General features: G+C 34.3%; 4 protein-coding genes and 2 non-coding genes across 6 annotated transcripts; 3 read left to right on the plus strand and 3 right to left on the minus strand.

Annotated features, from left to right (window-relative positions):
* Positions 1–11: 11 nt before the first annotated feature.
* On the minus strand, positions 12–5,512 carry CHC1 (clathrin heavy chain). Its single transcript, XM_020192627.1, has one exon. It carries the CDS (start codon positions 5,355–5,357, stop codon positions 198–200), a length of 5,160 nt encoding a protein of 1,719 aa, XP_020049125.1. The 5' UTR covers positions 5,358–5,512; the 3' UTR covers positions 12–197.
* Positions 5,513–5,614: 102 nt separating this feature from the next.
* Positions 5,615–5,695, minus strand: ASCRUDRAFT_t27. The gene has a single exon. It is a non-coding gene; the product is annotated as a tRNA-Ser (tRNA).
* A 2,094-nt stretch (positions 5,696–7,789) lies between these two features.
* On the plus strand, positions 7,790–7,882 carry ASCRUDRAFT_t18. Its single transcript has one exon. It is a non-coding gene; the product is annotated as a tRNA-Ser (tRNA).
* A 100-nt stretch (positions 7,883–7,982) lies between these two features.
* MAY24 (May24p) lies at positions 7,983–8,444 on the plus strand (the record flags this gene model as incomplete). Its single annotated transcript, XM_020189536.2, has 1 exon — positions 7,983–8,444. A coding segment is annotated over one exon (462 nt), but the record flags the coding sequence as incomplete, so codon positions are not given.
* A 55-nt stretch (positions 8,445–8,499) lies between these two features.
* Positions 8,500–11,708, minus strand: ASCRUDRAFT_6463 (uncharacterized protein; the record flags this gene model as incomplete). Its single annotated transcript, XM_020191346.1, has 2 exons — positions 8,500–11,590; positions 11,650–11,708. The coding sequence occupies 2 exons, from the start codon at positions 11,706–11,708 to the stop codon at positions 8,500–8,502; spliced, it is 3,150 nt and encodes a 1,049-aa protein (XP_020049127.1).
* Positions 11,709–12,042: 334 nt separating this feature from the next.
* OTU2 (deubiquitinase OTU2) lies at positions 12,043–13,062 on the plus strand (the record flags this gene model as incomplete). The annotated part of the gene is made up of 2 exons (XM_020190298.1): positions 12,043–12,258; positions 12,322–13,062. 2 exons carry the CDS (start codon positions 12,043–12,045, stop codon positions 13,060–13,062), a joined length of 957 nt encoding a protein of 318 aa, XP_020049128.1.
* Positions 13,063–20,792: the final 7,730 nt, after the last annotated feature.

Consider the following 20,792-nt stretch of genomic DNA (forward strand, 5'->3'; position numbering starts at 1 on the left):
CATTCTTCTAGTTAAAGAATATAATAGGTAAGAACATTTTAATTTTAAAAACTATGTAAGTAAAGAGAAATTGAAACAAAAAAATAGGGTTAAAAAGATAAAAAAATAGAAGTGGGCAAAAAATAGGAAAAAAAATAACTGAACCTTTCAAACACAAGAATAATCTAAACAAAAGACCAACTACCAATTCAAATCAATCAGTAAATGTTACCAAATCCAGCTCCGGTAGCTTGAAATCCTAATCCAGAATTATTAGGGTTAAATCCAGTTAAAATTGGAGCTGCTGGCTGAGGAACAGCTAATGGAGCTGGTCCACTAGTCAACAATAGCTGATTACCAAAAACTGGTGTGTCTTCATCTTTTTTTTCTTTTTCTCGTCTGATAGTCAAATCTTTGAATAATTCATTGATTTTATTATTTTGTTCTGTTTTGATTGATATTTCGTATGGTTTGATGTAATCACCCAAGTTGTGCAACCAAGATAACTCTAAAACAAAATCGTATTCAGCCAAATTATAAGCAACGTATAATAATGCAACAAAACATTCTCTATTTCCAATTTCAACAAAATATTCTAACAACTCATGACAAATTTTAGTTGATTTAGAAATAGTGACAGTTTCAATCAAATCGGTCCATAATCTATCTTCTTTTAATATAGAAATTGCTTTGTTGTACTTGTTATTCTTGCGGTAAAGATAAGCAGAGATTTGTCTAAAGAATATCAATTCATGCTTCTCTAATCTATAAGCTAAATCTATTGAATCAAATCTATCGTGTGCATCAATTGTTACTCTTAAAGTTTTGTAATCTTCTTCTTCGATTAATAGTTGATGATATGCTTCATTGACAACTGAGTTATTCTTATCCAAAACAGATATTAAAAATGGTTTAATCATTGGTAAATTGTCAGACTTTTGAAAGATTCTAACTACTCTTCCAATGTCAACTCTTACTACCATAACAGAAAGCAAGTCAACAATCAAATCTGGATGTTCATTCATGTAGAAATTGATTCCTTTGTAGTAAATTTCTAAATTAGAAACCTTGACAATAATCTCTTTGAATTGTTGGTGATCAAAAGCATCTGCTGATCTATCAATAACAGCTAACACAGCGTTGTCCCATTCATCATAGTGACAGTAAAGGAAAATCAATTCTGGCCATAAATGAGCTTCTTTGCATGCTTTCAATACTTTTGGAATGTTTATTCTAGACCAAAATAGCTTAAGATGTTCCATAGTTTTAGCAGGAATATATTTGGAATATAATATTGCCAATTCAGTAAACATACCCATATGGGCTCTTTCTAACCCAAGACCAGACTCAAATAATGAGATCAATTCATCAAAATAACCATTAGTTTCATAAATTTCAACCAACTCTTCTAACTCATCAGCATCAATGATAAGGTTCAAACCACAAATTTGAGCTAGACGGAACTCTTTACTAGCAATACAAGCAGTATTAACCTGTTTCCAGACTTTGATGTTTGATGCTTTTCTGGCACAATCAACGGCCTCTTGATATTCCTTCAAGTAAACTAAAGTGCTGGCTAGTTTGGAGTAGTTGGAGATGTTTTCGTACAATAACTTTGCCGCTTTATAATTTTTCATATCAAACAATTTGTCTCCAATATCTTGCGACTGGGCAGTATTAGTGCTATTTAAGAAAATAGAGATTTCTTGTAATTGATCTAATTCAGCCAAACATAAAATCAATTCACCATCAATCTTACTTTCACTCAAAGTCTGTCTTGCCATTCTAAGATAAGGAACTAATTCTTCATACTTTCCAGCCTGTTCAGCAACATCAATAACATCTGAATAATTGGATGGATTATTGGATTTAATATAAGAACTAATAGCGTTGTCAATTCTAAGACCATTTAATTGAGCAGTACCTAATTGGAACCATAAATCAGTTTCATCAAGTTTCTCTGCATACTCTTCACCTCTATCTAAAGACATGATATCTTCAATGAGAACTTTCATAGCATCTGCTTTTAATTCAAACTTATCATAGATGTGGAAGGCTTCCTCATTCAATCCACTTTCAATACACAAAGGAGCAATTTCCTTTGCATCATACCTATCCAACTTTTCAACGTACCCCATCACTTTAGCTGGATAGGCCTTGACAGCAGTTAAAATCAACAAACCTTGAAGTGAAGCATTATCATTAAAGGTGGAATCTGGCTCAAGAATAATTTTTTCTAATAATTCAATCAATTCCATTGGTAAGTTATTGTCCATAAATGCTTTAACAGCTATTGACACAGGGTCTGGATTAGTCAATTCTGGAATAGCTGTACCAACAAGTTGATCAATTAATTGTCTTCGGTACATGTTTTCATCACTTAAAACCACGCTATATAGTTCCAAATCAGATCTTTCCAATAAATACCTGGCTTGATATTTAAACATCGAGTTGTAATTTGTGATTCTGATTAAATCTTCATCATTCTGACCCTTTGAGTAACAAATATAAGCCAAGTATGGATCTCTTTTTTCACAATATCTACCAACCTCAACAGTGTTATATAGATTATTTTCCTGCAAAAATTTTTCAGGATTGTTGTTTGAATCAATATAAATTTTGGCAAGCGTGTTGAATAAAACAACATCCTGGCTGCGTTGATTTAAAAGACCTTCTAAATATGGTAACAAAAGTTTTAATCTATTTCTCTTTTCAACAAGCTCAACTAATGCAGGCAAAGGAACTTGACCCAAAACACTAGCCAAGAGATTTTTGATAATGTTTTCATCGCAATCAACATCCAACAAACCAGCAACAACTTCAGGAGTTCTTGATGGATTAACCTGTTGAACATAAACTTCAATAAACTTGAAAAATTGATTCTTGTAAAGATATAAAACTAAATCATGAACAAAATTGAAACGATCACAAACAACGACTAAAGGCAACTGATCCTGTAGTTTTTGTTCTTTAAGGAAGTTTTTAACCTTTTCACCATTATAATAGTTATTTTCTCTAACAATTCTTTCAACTTCTTTAAATTGACCCAATTTGCAAGCAGATTGAATATATTTGAAGACAACATTTTCATCTTGACTTAAATTGACAATTGAAGCTAAATAATAGTACAAACCCTCACTGCACTTGAACTCTTCAAATAATTTAATTAAAGAATCCGAACCAATTAATTCTGAATATTTGGTGGCAACTTGAATAACAATTTGTAAGTTTTGAGCAATATTTTTATCTAACAATTCTCTAAGACATGCCATTGATTGTTCAATGTTAAGCTGGCCAAAGTAGTTGATTAACCAATCAATTGGTAAGGCTTCAGTATGAACAATACACCTTTTAATATCTTTCAAATCAGTGTAGTTTTCCAAAGCTTTTTGAAACAAACCTGCACTTTCACATAATTTAGCGACAGTTGGTCTATCATAATGATTAAACATATTATTAGATAAAATTGCTTCAGCAACTTGAGGAGCATGTAGCAAGTTAATTTCCAATAATCTTGTTTGTAAACGACCTTCAGATGGTTGATCAGATTTCAAAGCTTCCAAAAGAAAAGCAGTTCCTTGCTGAATAAAATTTTGAGAAAAAAAGGAATCAGTAACTTTTTCGACGCTCAAGTCAGAATTTGGATCATTTGAGATAATACCCTTGGAGAATAATTCGTTAGCAAATTCAACAGCCTTGTCTGGATTTGATCTTAGAACCATTTGAGTCAAAGTTAAGAAATTTGGTTTGAAATTGATTTTTGTGCAATAAGGAACAATTTTATCAAATTGGCCTAATTCAACTAAACAAATAATAATTTTATTGTTCAAAGAAGGAGAAGAAGTCAAAGAATTGCTATTTGCAGCATTGTAGGAACCATTTGAGTTTTCGATACCAAGAACATCATTGCCAACACCAAGATAGATTTTTAAAGCTAAGGTTGTGTCATGAGGCTTAGTAATATCACCCAATTCTTCAGAAAATGATAGTTTTGATTGAGATAACCAATTTTCAAATAACCGTTTTTTATTTTGAGTTAAAACGGGTTTAGCCAATTCAATTGATTCATACTTGTTTAATTTGTCGTTGTCTAATAAAATTGAAAAGTATTTTAAAATTGGAGAGATTTGACCAGGAACAGGTTGAATATTTTTCAATTTGTTAATAGTTTCCGGGGTTCTTAGTTGGGGAGAGGAAGCAGCTAGTGTTGCAGCATTATCGTATTCACCAGCGGCTAAAGCCTGTTGAAATTGTTGATTAAAAATGTTTTCACAGCCAGGAAAGTTACCTCTTTGCGCTAAAGAAAGCGCCAAGTTGACATTTGACAATTTATTTAAGACATAGGGAATAATGGTGTTTTTATTGATATCAATTAATAACAACTGAGATTTTTTATTAATTGTCAATAAACCATTTTTATGATTGACAGCTGTGAAAATAGGATCAATGGAGATTCTGTTGACAAACAAGTTTTGAGCAGTTTCTACATCATACAAGTGGATAAAACCATGTTTAGATAGAATATAAATGATACCGTATTTTTCAGAGACTTGACAAGAGATTGGAAAATCGTTAGCAGCATCTTGAGGGAAGAATAAGTCTACATTTTTTTTTTGATAAGGAGGAAAATTTGCATCGTGATCAATTTCGATTATATGAACATGGCCATTATTGGACGATGAAGAATTTACATTGTTAGGTTTATTGGCAATGATAAACAAGGAATAGTTTTTGAAAGTTGCAAAATTGGAGACATGACCATCGATAATTTGAGAAATGTTTCTTTCTTTGGAAAATAATTGAATTTTACCTAAAATTTTACCACCATCTTGATAAATTCCGTTAATTGCAAACCAGGATAACTTCTTGTTGGCCGAGATATTAATGATTTGACAATTGTTCAAAGCCTGATTTTTTTGAGTGAGCAATATAGGAGCAGAGTTTAGTTTGACAGCATTCCAAAGATATAAGTTTATATTTGATACCATTACAATATAACTTGGATTAATCCATTTCCAAAATAAAACGGTTTCGTTTGGAGAAGGAAGGGTGTAATTGTTTAGTCTTTTTTTCTCAGCTAAATTGAAAATTTGCATTGTCTGGTTTGACTTTAAACCAATAATTAGTTCATTTGGATGCATAATTATACTATCAGCATTCATATTTTTTTTAATCAAACTTTGGGGTGATGGCAAAGCATCGTCATTAGTTGAGTTGGAAGATTTCAAGGGAATAATTGAAACAGAAGAATCATCTTTAATTGAAATACAATTTTCAGATAAAGTACAGTTCTTGAAATCAATCTTGGATGGATCAACTGAATAATCAGATACTAAATTTGTTAATTCAGTAAATTCAATGGGGAGATCATTGGACATGATGGAGTTATATCAAGCAACAACTATCAGACTCTAGAGAAGAAACAAATCAGAAAAATGATTTCTGAAAGAATTGAACAACAGAAGTTAAGAAAGGAATTGATATAATGAATCTAACTGATATGAGAGATGCTTTGGACAATTATTGGCAAAAGTTAACAGCCCCTAAACCAAAAATGAAAAAGCATGAAAAACTGCCACCTCAGCGTCGATTTGTCCAAGAAAAACGCGGATTTCGGCGCTGAAGCAAAAACAGACGACACCAGCAGGACTCGAACCTGCGCGGGAAATCCCAAAAGATTTCTAATCTTTCGCCTTAACCACTCGGCCATAGTGCCTAAAGCAAAAGCTTTAATGCTTGTTGTATTTTTTACTCAAGCAAATAGCGGCTACTTTTGTTTTAGGATGCATATATATTTTTGGATTCTTGAGATGTTTTCTACAATTCCACTAGAACTGATTGTTCAATTGCCAGCAAGACGCGAAGAGGGTGTGATATTTCTGAAAGTACATTGTTTTGATTCAGATGCAGTTTTCAATTAGAGTTATTGACGTAAGATTACAAAAGATCATTATTTAATGCCAGATATTTTTTATTAATTGTTTCAAACTAATCCTAAATGCAGAATAGGAGAATATATTACTCCTTTTATTTTAAATTTTCTTAGTATCATTTATTACGGAGAGTTTGAAAAATTAAATAACCCGGCTCATATGGAACTCAACCGAAATCAAACTCTTAGAACTTTTAGAACTTTTAGAATTTGTTTCTCCGACAATTTTGATTGTCAAAGTGCTTTCTCAACTTATTTATTATTGCATTTAGTGCTTTTTTCGATTCACTTGACTTCTAAACCAATACACCCAAGACTTAATCAAACAATACATAGAGTTTATAAATAAAATTTCAAGTCATTTCAAAGATGCCACCTGTAATTAATTATTTCCGTTCAATTAATTTTCCAATTGTTTTATTATCTGATTTCAAATCAATAGAAAACCTCTTTTTACTGTGTTTAATAGCTAGTTCATTTCAGTGATTACCATTTAATTTCAATTTATAACAACTTATTTTGGTTTTTGTTTAATTGGATTCAGTTAACTATTTAGATGCATTTCTATAAATTATTTTTCAACAACGATATTTCAGGAAATCAAAAGAGAATATATCTGGAAATATTTTAATGTTTGCTTTATAATATCATCATTTATTGTTTTTGAAATACTAAATATGCATATTTGGAGTTACTGAAGGTTAAATTTTCTTTTATTTTTCAATTTTTCATCTTTTTAATTTCTAGTGGTGTAAACTTTTCTGGACATACCAAAATTTAAGTGATATACAGAAAAGCACAATCAAATTTTGAAGTTATAGTTCAATGGGAATAATCTTTTCATGAGTATTTTGATAAAATTATAATTTCTAATTAAAATGAATATAATCAAGGCAAAAAGGTAATCAGTTTAAACAATAACGTTAATGGTGATTTCGGTAATCTTATAGTTTAAAATTATTATGATGGATTGAACTTACTCTGTTTCCCCTCCTGAAAATATATCAAAGTCTGAAAACTATAAATCGATTCAAATTAGTTTGAAATGATTACTCAAATAGCAATTAATATCATTTAATTATTTTCAACTAGGATACATCAATTGATTAATGAAATTGAATTCATTAATTGCTAAACTATCATCTTTCTGAAATTGAAAGATATACCTAAATCTAAAATGTACAATTGTTTTTATTAAGAGAAGTTACTCAAAATAATTACCTAAAGATAAATGCATATAATTCAAAATGATGGAACTAAAAAGTTGCAGCAAATGATAACAATTCTGGTTCAAAAACTGAAGAAAATTCATAAAATTCATCCACATAAAGGATATCTAAAAACCACAGTGGAAGTCAAATTATCGACCTAAAAGTTCTTAAACAAAAGAATCCTGATGACATTGAGTTTTCAAAAAATAAAATTTTGGTCGTAAATGAAAGCTCAATGTAATATTTGAAATGGATAAAACAAATCACAAATCTAAAATTAATCAAAAGCAGGTAAATCATACAAAAAAATAAAGCAGTCTTTATTTGGTTCTTTCCCCTTATATTTAAATCATAGAGTATAATTCAAGAGGGTTTTATGTCTAATGCATCCCAACATAGATGAAAGTTTTCAATGACAAACATACAATACATTAATAACAGAGGAAAGCCATTTATTTCAACATCTAATGACTATTGAGGTATTATTAGAGAAAAGCCCTTTGAGTTGCTTTGCAGTTGTAGTAACAACATAGAGAAAGTCCCACCAAAAGAAAACCAGTGTAATATCTTTCAAAAAGCATGGTTTTCCTGGTTTAAATATTTCAAAAGTATATATTAAATCAATATTTTGGCCATAAAATAACAAATAAACTCGTTTTACGATTTTGGCACTATGGCCGAGTGGTTAAGGCGAAAGACTTGAATATGTTCAAGCTATCTTTTGGGATTTCCTGCGCAGGTTCGAGTCCTGCTGGTGTCGTTTTTTCGCTTTTGCAACTCCGCGGTAAATAAAACAAACTTTTCTGCTGCTTCTGCTTCCTCCAGTTTTCTTTTCTCCTTCCAAAATGCCTTCATATCCCCCCAGCAGCTACAAAACACCCTCCTTTCCTTCCTTGTATATGCCAGGTTCTAGAGGGTTTAAATTTGCCTTCCTCTACCACCTTGCTGACTTTTGGCGATTCACTTTTTTTTGGTCGTTGATCTTCAACAATTTTGTTTATTTTTTGGTTGCAGTCTTCGCCATTCTCAATCTTTCTAACAAAAACTCTGCTATCAATTCTCAAGGCTCTTTTAGTAGTGGTTCTTTTCGGAAGATGAAAAGAAACCTCTTTGCGATTAATAAATTATTGATAGTTTTGCTATATTTGTTCATTGCATCCATTCAGGCGTTCGTTGCTAGCTCCATAATATCTTTAATTATAGGAACTATTTATCAGTCCATTTTACTCAAAATTTCAACTTGGATTCCTGTGACATGGAGTATGATTCAGATTTTGTTTGTAATTATAACATCTTTACCCATTACTTCTACAATTTTATAGTTTCGAATAATCTTTCATTTTATACAATACACTCGTTCTGTGCCTATAAATATCTTCATTCAATAAAGTTTTTATGTACAACTTCTTTGCTTGAAACTTTTAGTGGTTCCTGCTTTATCTCTAAATCATCAAGCAAATATGGTGGATCAATATTATCATGAATCAACTGCCCCTCACTTTCTAACTCATTCAATATTTCCAAATGCTCAGTCTTCAATGATTCCTTGAACACTTTCTTATTAGCAACTCCTGCTATTCCATTGTATGTAATTTTTAAAACATCTTTATTGACTGCTATTCCGCTTCTTTCCATCTCTTCGAATATTGGAATCAAGTTAATATATTCTCTTCGATAATTATTGCACTTAATAAACTGCAAATAATTACTCAAATCTGGCTCAATTTCGTAATCTGATAAATTATGCCAGAGAATATAAACATCCTCGATTGCAAATGTCGAAAATGCTCTCAAAGTATAATTAATTGTTTGATGGTTAATAAAATTTTTGTGGCCTCTGGGTGTAACTAACATACTTTCAAATATATCTCGCACCTTTATTGGTTCAACAATATTTCCATATGCTTCTAAAAATGAATTCAAAATCCCAATATCGTTTTCTATTTTTAAATCCATTTTATACATGGCATGCAATTGTAATATCCCTTCTTCAAATAATAACTTTCCACAACTTGATATTAAAAATTTATAATGCTCTGTATCTGGCTCGGGTGTTCCATATAACCTATTATATCTTTTCATTTGCTGAAACACCAATAGTGCTCCCCTGGGATTATTGATGTACATCAATTTCTTCAAAACTGCTCCATAATCTTCAAATGGAAACTGAAAATATTCTTGTAACAACCCATAAACCGCCCAACAAATCTCGTCTTCTCCATTTCCCTTGTATTCAATGAAATAACAAATCAATGTGTAATAAATATCATAATTTAGTTTATTATTTAACGACAATCTGTAATAATAATTTGTTTTACTATTTTCCTTATCTATTTCCAACTGATCAGACAAAAACTGTATTACATTTCCAACACAATCAAATTTTAAAAATGCTTTCAATACACTGTTTAAACTAATCTTATCAATAGTATTAACTGATTTTTCAAATTTTTTCAAAAATTTATACTGCTCTTTCAAATCCTCTTCATCAACAATGATTTCTGTTGAAAAGGTTTTCTCAAAGATTTTGGGAATGACTTTTTTGAATTTAGTATTGTTAGAATCTACCCAATCCATTCCACTTTTAATACTGTTAATAAATATATCTTGGGCATCTGTTAGCTTTCTTAAATTTTCTTCTTTACTCTTACCACTTCTAATTTCATTTAATAATGTTTCAATTAAAAGATAATATGTCCTTATATTTTCTTCAATCAGATATGTTTTCTTAAAATGCTGAATCAACTCATTCACAGAATCCGAATGCAGATTTTTTATAACTAAAGTTTCTAGTAAGTGGTTTAACGTGTTAACATCTAAATAACACAGGCTCCTGTGAAGAGAATGGTAATCAACCTCAAGACTATTGTAATTCTCAACTTCCTTCTCCTTTTCAGTCTCCACTAGCTTATAACTTGAAACCTCTTCAATTTTATTTAAAAATCTATCATTTCTTGTTAAAAATCCTGGTTCAAAATCTGTCAATCGGTTTAGCTCCCATGACAATACAATATCAGATAATGATTTACCCATTTTGTCCCTTTTTATTGTGCTATCAATGTGATCTATCAAGTTGATACCCAAGCTTTCCAATTCTTTAAATTTAATTGAATTCCATATCACCAATTTTAAAAATTCTTCATTGTGTATTAGATACAAATGTTCCTTGTCAAATTTAGCATTTGGGAAATACCTTGGAATTAAGTTCGTATTGAAAATCAATTTTGTCTCTTCATTTAGATTTTCATCTTCACAGATTTGCAAGATTTTTAAAATTATTTGTAGATCATCAGATATTTGCTCATTGCTCATAAAAAATGTAATGAACCTCAATAATTCTTTGTTGCTATAATTTAAAAGGGCATAATCAAAATCAATGGAATTACCATTATTATAAATGTTTGTTCCACTGTCTTGAGTTTTATTGACATGAAGCTTTTCATAGTTATTAAGAATAATGAATAAGTTGAACATTTTTAAATATGAATCGACAAATTTTTTTTCAAGTTGATCATTTTTCAATGAATTAAAAATCTTTAAAATTAAATTTGAATTAATATATATAATGTTGTTTGACTGAATTAAATTTGAAACTTCAGACAAATTTAATAATAAATCTAAATTGTGAGATTGAACTTTAAAATTAAACAAATTTTCAGTTATTTCAAATAGTAGCAACTGTTTAAAGTAATTTAAATCGTTGTCATCTGCAATTAAGCTTGATTTGGAGAACTTTTGCAATACGAATTCTAGAGCTTTAAGCGAATTTTCTTGATTATTAGGGATAAAATTCAAGTATTTAAAGAAAAAACTAAAACATTTGACAACTGTTTCAATCAGATTTATTTCATCTATTTCATATGACTTATAATTAACCAGAGACTCAATTCTCTTGCATACAACTTTTTGGAAATCAATATTTTTTTGAATTAAGGAATATAATTGGGGAAATAATTTGAAATTTTTGTTTTCTTTAGAAATCATCAACTCTTTATTTAGATTAAAATTCAATAAATCCAAAAGGGAAATCAATTGTCTTATCGTAAAGCAGTTATCCAAGTAGTCAATACTTTCTTTGAATCGGATCGGCTTATTGGTATCTGATTTATAATCAGTATTCCAAGTTTTTGCAATATAATCATTTTGAATTTCAATTAAAACTTTGTTAAAAAGCCTAAGAACTGAATTGTTTAATTTTTTAGTTTGTAATGTTTGTATTGAAAAATCTACGATTTGAACAAAAGAATTCTTTAACTCTATTGTTTTTAAATGAAGTTGGATTTTGTTGTTTTCAATATTTCTTGTTTGTTGTTTCAATTGCTCTATTTCTCTTAATTTATTCTTTAAACCAAGAACTAAATCAATTTGTTGGGGCGACAAATTTTTGTAATCAACATCAAGAGTTGATTCATCCTTTGTTTCAAACGTCAATTTATTCTTCTTTGAAAATGGAGACCAATTAATATATCTTTTCAGAACAAAAAAATGATGGTTGATTGTAGTGTAAATTGGATGGTATTGCAAAACGAGGTTGGTATGATTAAATCTGCAAAAGCGATAGCTGAATTGCAAGGAATTTTCGGCATATAGTATTGGCAATCTGGTGCAATTTGGTTTCAAAGAAGCTGAAATTCTGAACCCACTAAAGAACCTATTCATACCGGTTGTTCTCTTTTGTTTTGAAAGTGGTTGAGAGGATTTTAGATTTTTATGAGCACAACGAAGAAAGGGAAAATTTCTGTCCAATCATCAGCTTTTTCTTTACCATCAAATTTGGCGTTCTGCGGCAGGTGTGGCTAGTGCAAGTTTTTTAGAGCCGTGGCAATGGATTTGTTTGTGTTTTTCAGACCGTACAAAAGTAACCTGAGTTAAACCAAAAACGTTGGCCAGCAATATAGTCAGTGTAAGTGGGATATTACTATGGACGAACAAGAAAAAAGTCAAAATGCTGAAAAAGTGTTATTGGCAAAGCACAGAAAAGAGAATCGTGATCTAATTTCAACGATTACAGGATTGAAAAAGCAAGCAACGAAAAAAACAAGAAAATCTATACTAAACAGATGTAAAGATCTACAGGAAAACCTAAGAAAGAGACACGAAATTGAGATTGCACAGCAAAAACTTGTGGGAAAGGAAGTAGTCAGGAATCTTGCCGAGAATTGTTTGGATACGGATGCTGAAAATCAGATTGTTTACAAGGACAATGAATCTCATACTGATAATACTTCAAACAATATTGGGACTTTATTAGTTGGAAGCGAAAATTTTTTAACCGAAAAAGTATCGAACAACAAAAATAAAATCAAAGAGAATAGTAAAGATCCTAAAAATATTTTCCGTGGCACTGTATCAACAGAGTTTCGAAAAGGATCAAAAAAGAACAGACAGAAAGAAAGATTAAATAAGAGGAAAGCAAAAATTGAACAAATAAAAACTGAAGCTCAGAATGAATCCCTGCTTGAAATCAACTTTAGGCAGTTGGAGCAGGAAACGTTTAAAGAACTATTGAAACTAAATAATCTTAGTGAGTTTGAGGTGCCAGCTGACGGAAACTGTTTATTTGCTTCCATTCAAGATCAATTGAAGGAAAGATATCACATAGAATCAAATATTGAACAGTTGCGCTCCGTTGCCTCTGATGTGATAGCAAAGGACCCTGAAACATATGCCCCATATTTATTTGATGAAGAAACTTTGAAAATCAAAGACATTAATGAATACTGCAAAAAGATTAAATTTGGCAATTACTGGGGTAGCGATCTAGAAATTTTGGCAATAAGCAAGTTTTACGGTATTCCGATTACTGTAATTATTGCCGGAGGCTCACCAATCAAGTTTAACGAAAGTTTGAAATCCGCCATTAAGCCCGATTTGAAGTTGGCATTCTACCAACACTCATATGGACTAGGAGAACATTACAACTCTCTACGGGACTACTAGCAGCAAATTTTCACATTATTATTTTTTATTTCAACTCTTTAGTGTGTTTGATGTTTTACCTTGCTGAGCTTTGAAAGCCCATATTGAAATTAATTATTTTGAACTATGTGCTACAGCAGTGAATCTCCATATCTGTAACAGTAAATTGAATAAATATGTTTAAAACAGTCCACCACAACAAAATTAATCCCAGTACATCATTTATCAAAAATCGGTGAAATATCATCAAGTTTATAAAAAAAACCTTTCTCTACCTTAAATGTTTGAAATGGAGATTGACACAAAAAAGAAGATATCAAATGGTGAGGGATCTTATCGAACAATTTTTGTTTTACAAAATCCATCATAAGATAGTAAAGTAGATCAAGATAAAAGAAGGAAACAACCAAAGAAGCAGATCATCAAAATAAGTCAAAAACTGATGTGTGCCTCCCAGATGTCTACGTTCGGTCCCTTGGTATCTCCTCTCAGTGTGCGTGTGACATTCGGTGATCTAACCCAGTTCCCTATAAAAGGAGCCGGCGGTCTCTTCTACACTCTTCTTTCTTAAATACTTCTTGACCTTACTAAGAATTATGGATTCGCTTCAACAGGTTATGAGCCAGATTGCGAATGTTCGCTGCCAAGAATCACAAAAACCAATATATGCTGGTGACTTTACTATTTGGGCTTCTGTCATGCATCTCAAGGCTGATTAGTGTGGTCCGTTGGTGTAAGGCTTCATCAAAAAAAGAGTCATTATTGGAGTTAATAATGATTCAGACAATGGTATTGATAAATTTGTTTTTATTTGCCACTGATGTGATACTCGCGGATTAGCACCTGCTGTATTCCAAAGATGCTATACCATTGATGGCATGAGTGTAAACTACTGGTCAATCAGGATAATTGTTATTGGACTTTTGGTGCTAAGGATGCTATACCATAACCAACTCAGTGATTTGTGCTATAGGGCAAAGCAGACTATCCACTTAAATAACGAGCAGCAGATTTTTAGCAAATCTTAAAGCAGTAGTTTCAAGATAAAGTATGCGGATAGACTTGCCAAAGTATCTTACCCTAAATTGTGCTCAGGACAACATATTTGCTGAAGAAATTTTTCCCATGTACTGACTATGACAAAAATAAATTAGCTGTATCAATAGCTTTGCCCAGTTACATTCATGATGGCGCGACTAGTGGCAGATAGGGGTCAGGGCGGATATCATTTTGAAGGTAAAAGCAGTCCAAAAAACAAATGAACAAGCAGTACAGTCTTATTGATGTTGCAAACAATGACACTTGGCTGGTGAGCTTCTGCCTTTTACAAGTGCATGCTGGCGCACTGCAGCTATGCGGGGCGGCTGCTGCTTCCTGCGATCCGCAATTGTGTAGCTCAAGCCATCTCAATATGCGCAGTAAAATATCCACAGTAGCAATAACGTGTAAACATTCAAAAGTGGTTCTTTGATTATGATACACTTTAAAATAATTATCCCTTTTGAAAACCCTGCACCGTCTAACAGCCGAGTCAGGTCATACTGCGGTTATTGGCGGCTTTATCACTGACATCACTGCTTCTGGTACTGTGGTATCTCGAAGATTGAATTGTTGAAACGTTCTATTCTTGCTTGGCATGCTGGATCTTTGATCCTAATAGCAGCTCTAGCGATAATAAGTTGTGGTGTTCATCCAAACGTGCGATGCAAATTTTATTGAAGCTTCTATTGATAGCTGACTAATGTCATTGCTGTAGGAGCGCTATGGAGTGCCGCGGCTGTTGAGCGAATTGCTGCAAACTGTCCTCAATGCGTGGGGCTCACGGATGAGATTTACGCCAGTGCTACACCCAACACATTCATGATATCAGCTGTTAGTGACTAAGATTGTTCTCGATTGCGGAGACACAACCACTAATAAATTTATGAAGTTTGCCGCCAATGAAAAAAGCAGCTCATTGATGCTGTAACATGATAATTTTGAGCACATGTCCGTTAGTCAAAATGAAGAGTGGTACACTTTTCTCATAGTGGTGGCTGGTTCGTCAGATATCCGCTTGGCTTTTCAATAGCATCCCCATCATCAGCTGTGTCATGAAACTCAATTTGATTTTGTGCACTCTTGGATCACTTGCCTAGGGTGGTGATACTCTGTCGGTTAATACGCTGTTTGCATCCCACCCATTTCACATGCTCTGTGAGAATGAAACGTCAATGTTAGCTGGCATTTGTCATTTGTGCCCAATCCGAAGTGCGTTGATGTCCATTGGCTACCATCAGCATTGCCGAAGCAAGGATTGTATCTGCTGGACAGCGCAATTGTGATGTGTTGTGGCCTGGAACAGCGATGTCAGTCATATTAATGGTAAATCGCTTCTGCGCTGAATATGAGGTTCGGATGCCTACACACTTTGCACTTGTTTTGGAACATACCTCATCTCCTGCATTGTTGAATTTGTGTGTATGTCCGGCATATTGGTTGATCTGCCAACAGATCACCAAATTAAAATCTGGTGGAATCGGAGCCCATCGTGCTTCGCTGAGCAGCAGTTAAGGTGAAATGCCAAGAAGCAATTCAAAGCTCTTAACCACTGCCTGATGTCATTTGACCGCGCCGCGGTAGCGACGCCGCAGGGTCGCTTTGGTGTTTCCTTATCCTTGCCATTCTTTCATCGGTAGCATTCGCTTTTGGAGTTAGTGCTGCTGTTGGTCATCCGATGCACGGGAGTGACTCCATTGCAATCGGTGACAATGATTGCGCAACTGCAATCGGTTTGAACTCACCATCGAATTGTGTCGTCAAAGTTGATGACGCATATGATGACTTCCTTCTTGATGGTGACAAAGATATTGGCGTCGTTAAGAATCAATTAAACTCAAATCAGGCTCTCTCACTTTCTGAAGACATTGGATAAGATGCTGATTTAATCATTGCCAATCACTGCGCATAGACAAAGATGCTTAAGTCAAAAACAGTTGTGACGCAAATAATTTTAGTACTGTCGATTTGTCTAAACGGTGCACAAACGATTGGTAAAGTACCATCGATTGCGGGGCTTATGTAATATATCTGGCTACTGCGAATAGCTTGGCGCTACACCTAATCTCTTTCCTGAGCACCTCTTATGCGCTGATCCTTGTCAACGACTGCCGCAACCAACGCTTCAGAGCTTCATCCACCGGATGCTTTTGCAGCTTTCTGTAAGATGACTTCTGCGCTTTCGTTGGGAGGTTGTAATGCGCTTAGCTCTGTCTAAAAAACGGCAATTAGTCCGACAGGTTGGATATGCTTTTGCTATCGATCACACATGATTCTCACTAAGTGGCTTAGCGGAGTGTTAAGGAACGACATTAAAAACATTGTGCTTTCTCTAGCTTCACCAATGACATTAAATTTTATTCAACCTCATTTGACTGCTGCAGTTCTTGATATTCACATCGACGCTGAAATTGATTTGCTTACGTATTTTAGATTTGTTAATGTCCAAAGACCCTTCAGTTAATTAATGCTCGGCACAACAGTTTATGGACTGATGCAGTCGTTTGATTTCTGTTCTGAAATGGCGCTTCTAGCTCTGCAATGGCTTGCGCTCCAACCAACAGCTGAGCATGGTGTGCTCAATCTCTCGAGAAACACGCTCCAATGCCGTTTCAAATAATAGGTGTATGTTATTACTTTTTGAAAATCATCCGTTTTAATGGTGATTCTGATTAGGCAAATTTTTTGTTTAACGTTGAAAATCAACAATGACGATGTACCTTGGCGTCGCTTTGCTGAAGATCGCGTTGTTCAATGTAGGAACGGCAACTTGGCACAAATGAACACTTAATGCAAATGATGGTTCAACATCTCACAATGGCTGTGAGACATGTCTGGCATCCATAAATGATGATTTTCTTTTAGAGAATGCTATTTGAATGAGATTGCTGTGAGGAGGATCATGATCTATTTTGATTTTACCAATCAATTGTTGATCTGCGGCTTTCTGCAGCAGATTTTCCTCTGAAGAATTGGTGCATTACTCCAGGATGACGATGGTAATATATTGCTGCCGCTTGATCTTTCATGAATGATATGTAGTGTGGATCTCCTGACCATGACTCGCAAATCCATTAATTGTTCATCGGAATGCTGCCTCATCTGCTGTGTTTGTTCGATAGTCCGACAGTGGTTGGGCGGAGATCTTGTACTGGAAACTCAGCTGGTGGCCATTTGTTGCTCACTACTCAAGCAGCCAGTACATTAGACCTCCAAAAAGCACCCTTTAGAGCCCTCTCAATTTCAAGAGCGAAGCTCATTTCACTTGAAGAATCAGTCCAGAAAACAGTGTTGCAATTGCAGGAAATCACCTACTACAGTAAGGATACTGCTATCCCATTTATCCTTCTTGAAAGCAGTTCTTCGCTATGCTTGGCTATCCGATTCAGCATCCGCTCCTCCCCTAATTTATTTACAGCCTGAATTCACTTTATAAAACAGTATGTCATTGTTCATTTTATTATTTTGTAACTTGATGGTCAACGAAGCGATTTTGTTTTAATGACAAATCTGCGCAGACTTGCTGCATTTGAACTTTTCAATAATTGCTTTGAATGAGTGAATTGCTGCTTGTCTTAATTTTGATATTTTTGCCGATTTTGCTCTATATGGTTATCACTAGAGGAATTGGGTTTTAACAGTTATGCATCGGTGTGTTTATATATTTGCTTAACTGGCTGGCGTCATATAATCTTATAAACAAATACACATGGATCGTATTCTTTTCATTCTTTTTTGTTCATATGCTGATACAGTCGGTACTATTTAGTACTTGTTTCTGTTTCTGATTAGTGAAATCGATCTACGTCGTATTACTTCTTTTGTGTAGGCCATCATTTTATAGTAGAAGGCAACAGTGTAGAAAAAGCAGTCGTTAGGAGAAACGGGTGCCCTAAAAACCCTGGTTAAAGAAGTTGCCTAATAACCGTTTTGACGCACATGGCAAAGTAACTGTTCAAGCCGTATGCCGGAAGTGATAACCGAGCTTTTTCAGCGCTACGCACTTGCCAGTATTTCGAAATGTTTCATTTCTTTCCCGCAACATGCACTCAATTAAAAGACCGGAGCGGCATTTAATCCCACGACACTGCGCCCTTGAGAGGATTTTGAGGGACCATTCTTTGCACTCACATGCGGGACACGATTGGCCAACGCGGATGGTCTTTTGGAACATTTTGACGTTGTTTGACAGCGGCTACTCAAATGTTTCTGGTTGCGTCAGTTTGTCAAAGAGGTTGCGTTAAAGCTCCCGAGAATCTCCATTCGCTTCTCCGGTGTCTTTGTTATTACCAACTTTGCTGAAAAATGAAGCCGCCTACCACTGCACTTCCTTGATGATGATGCCGACAGTCACCTGAATTGGTTATTTTGGATTTGCCTATACACACGGTCCGCTATCACTCGGCCGACGTGACGTCTGGTGATCCAAGCGAGATCTCTATAAAAAGTTTGAGGAATCTTAAATTGCTCTTTCTTTTTATTCGTTGCAGCCAATTGACTATACTATTTTGAGCTGAAAGCGTTCACAAAAAAAATATCTTTAAAGAAATTGCCGGCTACATTTTTGAGTCCCAGATTAAACCAGTGACGGTCAGGAGAAAAGACCGGTGACAGGCAACGAGAGACTGGATGTGGAAGTCATGAGCCCCACAACAGGTTTTTGTCTGCTTAAATGCAGATATTAGATTAGGAGTTCAATGTTGTTGATGTTTGTTGAAGAAGCAACAAATGAGCGTTGCCGTTCACTAAACGTTTTCAATGTCTGAAATGAATGCATGGTCTTCTGATAACCTTGCAGGGGCCCGGTGGAGGAGGCACCAGCTGCTGCTACGTTTCTCTAAGCACCACACTTTTGCCAGCCATTAATGTGTTTTTTGAGGTACTAGAAATGGGTTGATGTAGGATAGCTCTTCTATCTGTTTCACCATTTAGGCATAAGATATCCGTTGCCTTGCTTGGGAAAGGCATCACCCGGCTAGTTTCTTTATTGGTGGGTTTGGCTGCCCCCTTGTTTCTGATCTACAGTTTGGTTGATAGTGAAGGACTCCAATTTAAAATAGAACCCTTATCAAAAACAACGAATTACGTTCATCAAGAAATAGAGCAATCATACACAGATGTAGCAATTGGGTATTACCTAGTTAAACCTATCAAGATGAAAGAGAGAACTTGTGACGCAATCATATTGTAGCCGTTGTCATAGTCATAAATATGAAGTAACTCTATCAAATGTATAACAATACGGTAGCATTGCCGACCGAAAATCTAACTACTAATAATAAACTGATATAATTAAGTCCAACAGGATGAACTGGAAAGAAACAAACATCAATTCAATTATTGACGCACCTTCTTGAGATAAGTGAAGGCTGGGTCGCTTTGCATCTTAGTCAACACGTCAGAAGCACTATTTTTGGTATTAGTTTATGGAAAACTATTTGCAACATTGCGCAACCCTTTTCAATGAGACACCGCATTGAGATATGTGTTAAGATTTTCAGGGTGAAGGGGTTGCTGGTGTAGTTGATAGCAGAGTTACTATCACAATAGTAAGTCGGTTTATCAACATTTGAACGAATGAATTTGAAACCAGCATTGAAAACAGAGCATCTTCAACTGCTTCGGAGAAAAAAGGATGCTCAGCTCCAAAAGGCCGGAAAACCACTGAAACCTGTTTTTCGGTGTTGCGAGTAATTTCATTTTGACTAATGAACAAATGATGATCACCAGCAGATCTTGGATCAGCGATGTCTCCGGATTCATGAATGTGAAAGTATCAACTAATTTTCAACTGCTAAAGCTGCTTGTGATGAACTGTTGATGTGTTTGAGTTTGAAAATTTTATCCCTCGTTTAGCACAACATATATAGATCGTGCATGGAACAATAGGATTTCCACGCAGTTGTTCAGCAGCAACAGCACATTCGTCCCCTAAACAAGTTGCAGCAGAAAGCACCGACCCAGCAGTTTATCTGTAACGTTCATATTTTTAGGCATGTACCTCAGAACGATGTGGTTTAAGTAGCACGTTCTATGGGTTGATCATCATTGAGGTAGCTCCCGAGTGTGACTCATTCATTTTATGCTTTTGAACGATGAATTTGACTTAGGTCTTTATTAATTCCAAAATATCTTGGTTTCATTGAGGGACATCGATTGCAAAATTGAGACCCAAAAATACTGCAAGTTCTTTCCTATCTTCGATGCACTGATACATGATTTCAGCAGTTTCATCATTGCGGCTGATTGACCTCCAGCAATAGGCCCCATTACTTCTAATTGAAGCGTGCAGTGGTGTTGGGTCTTTGAACAGTAAACCTCCTCAAGCCCAGCTGAAACATTTTGAGTCGCAAGCAATTGGACAGCATTAATGATTTGCTGGTACCATCAAAAAGGGACTGCTTGAGTGCACAAACTATCTTGTGGAATGTGCAATTTTTGAAAGGATACTCAGAATTAGCAAATTCAAATTGTTGTTTCAGATGATATTCTGCATCAGTATCACTACTATGAATGCAGTTGTCCAATCATTTTAGGAGCATTCATTGAGATTCTGGCTGGAAATGCATGAAGAAGTCTAACTCTTTCATAGTTAATTATTGCAATACGTCACTGCGTATTATCAATGTCCTCAAGCGACGAGTTGCGTTGAAGATCTAGGCTGGCTCTAAAAAAGTCACCAGTTTGCATTGACCTCATTGCAGAATCCCAAC

Source organism: Ascoidea rubescens, assembly GCF_001661345.1.
Source record: "Ascoidea rubescens DSM 1968 unplaced genomic scaffold ASCRUscaffold_2, whole genome shotgun sequence".
Lineage (NCBI taxonomy): Eukaryota > Fungi > Ascomycota > Saccharomycetes > Ascoideales > Ascoideaceae > Ascoidea > Ascoidea rubescens.

Excerpts from the sequence above, each read along its gene's own strand:
- CHC1 (XM_020192627.1), bottom strand. The coding sequence starts at position 5,357 with ATGTCCAATGATCTCCCCATTGAATTTACTGAATTAACAAATTTAGTA.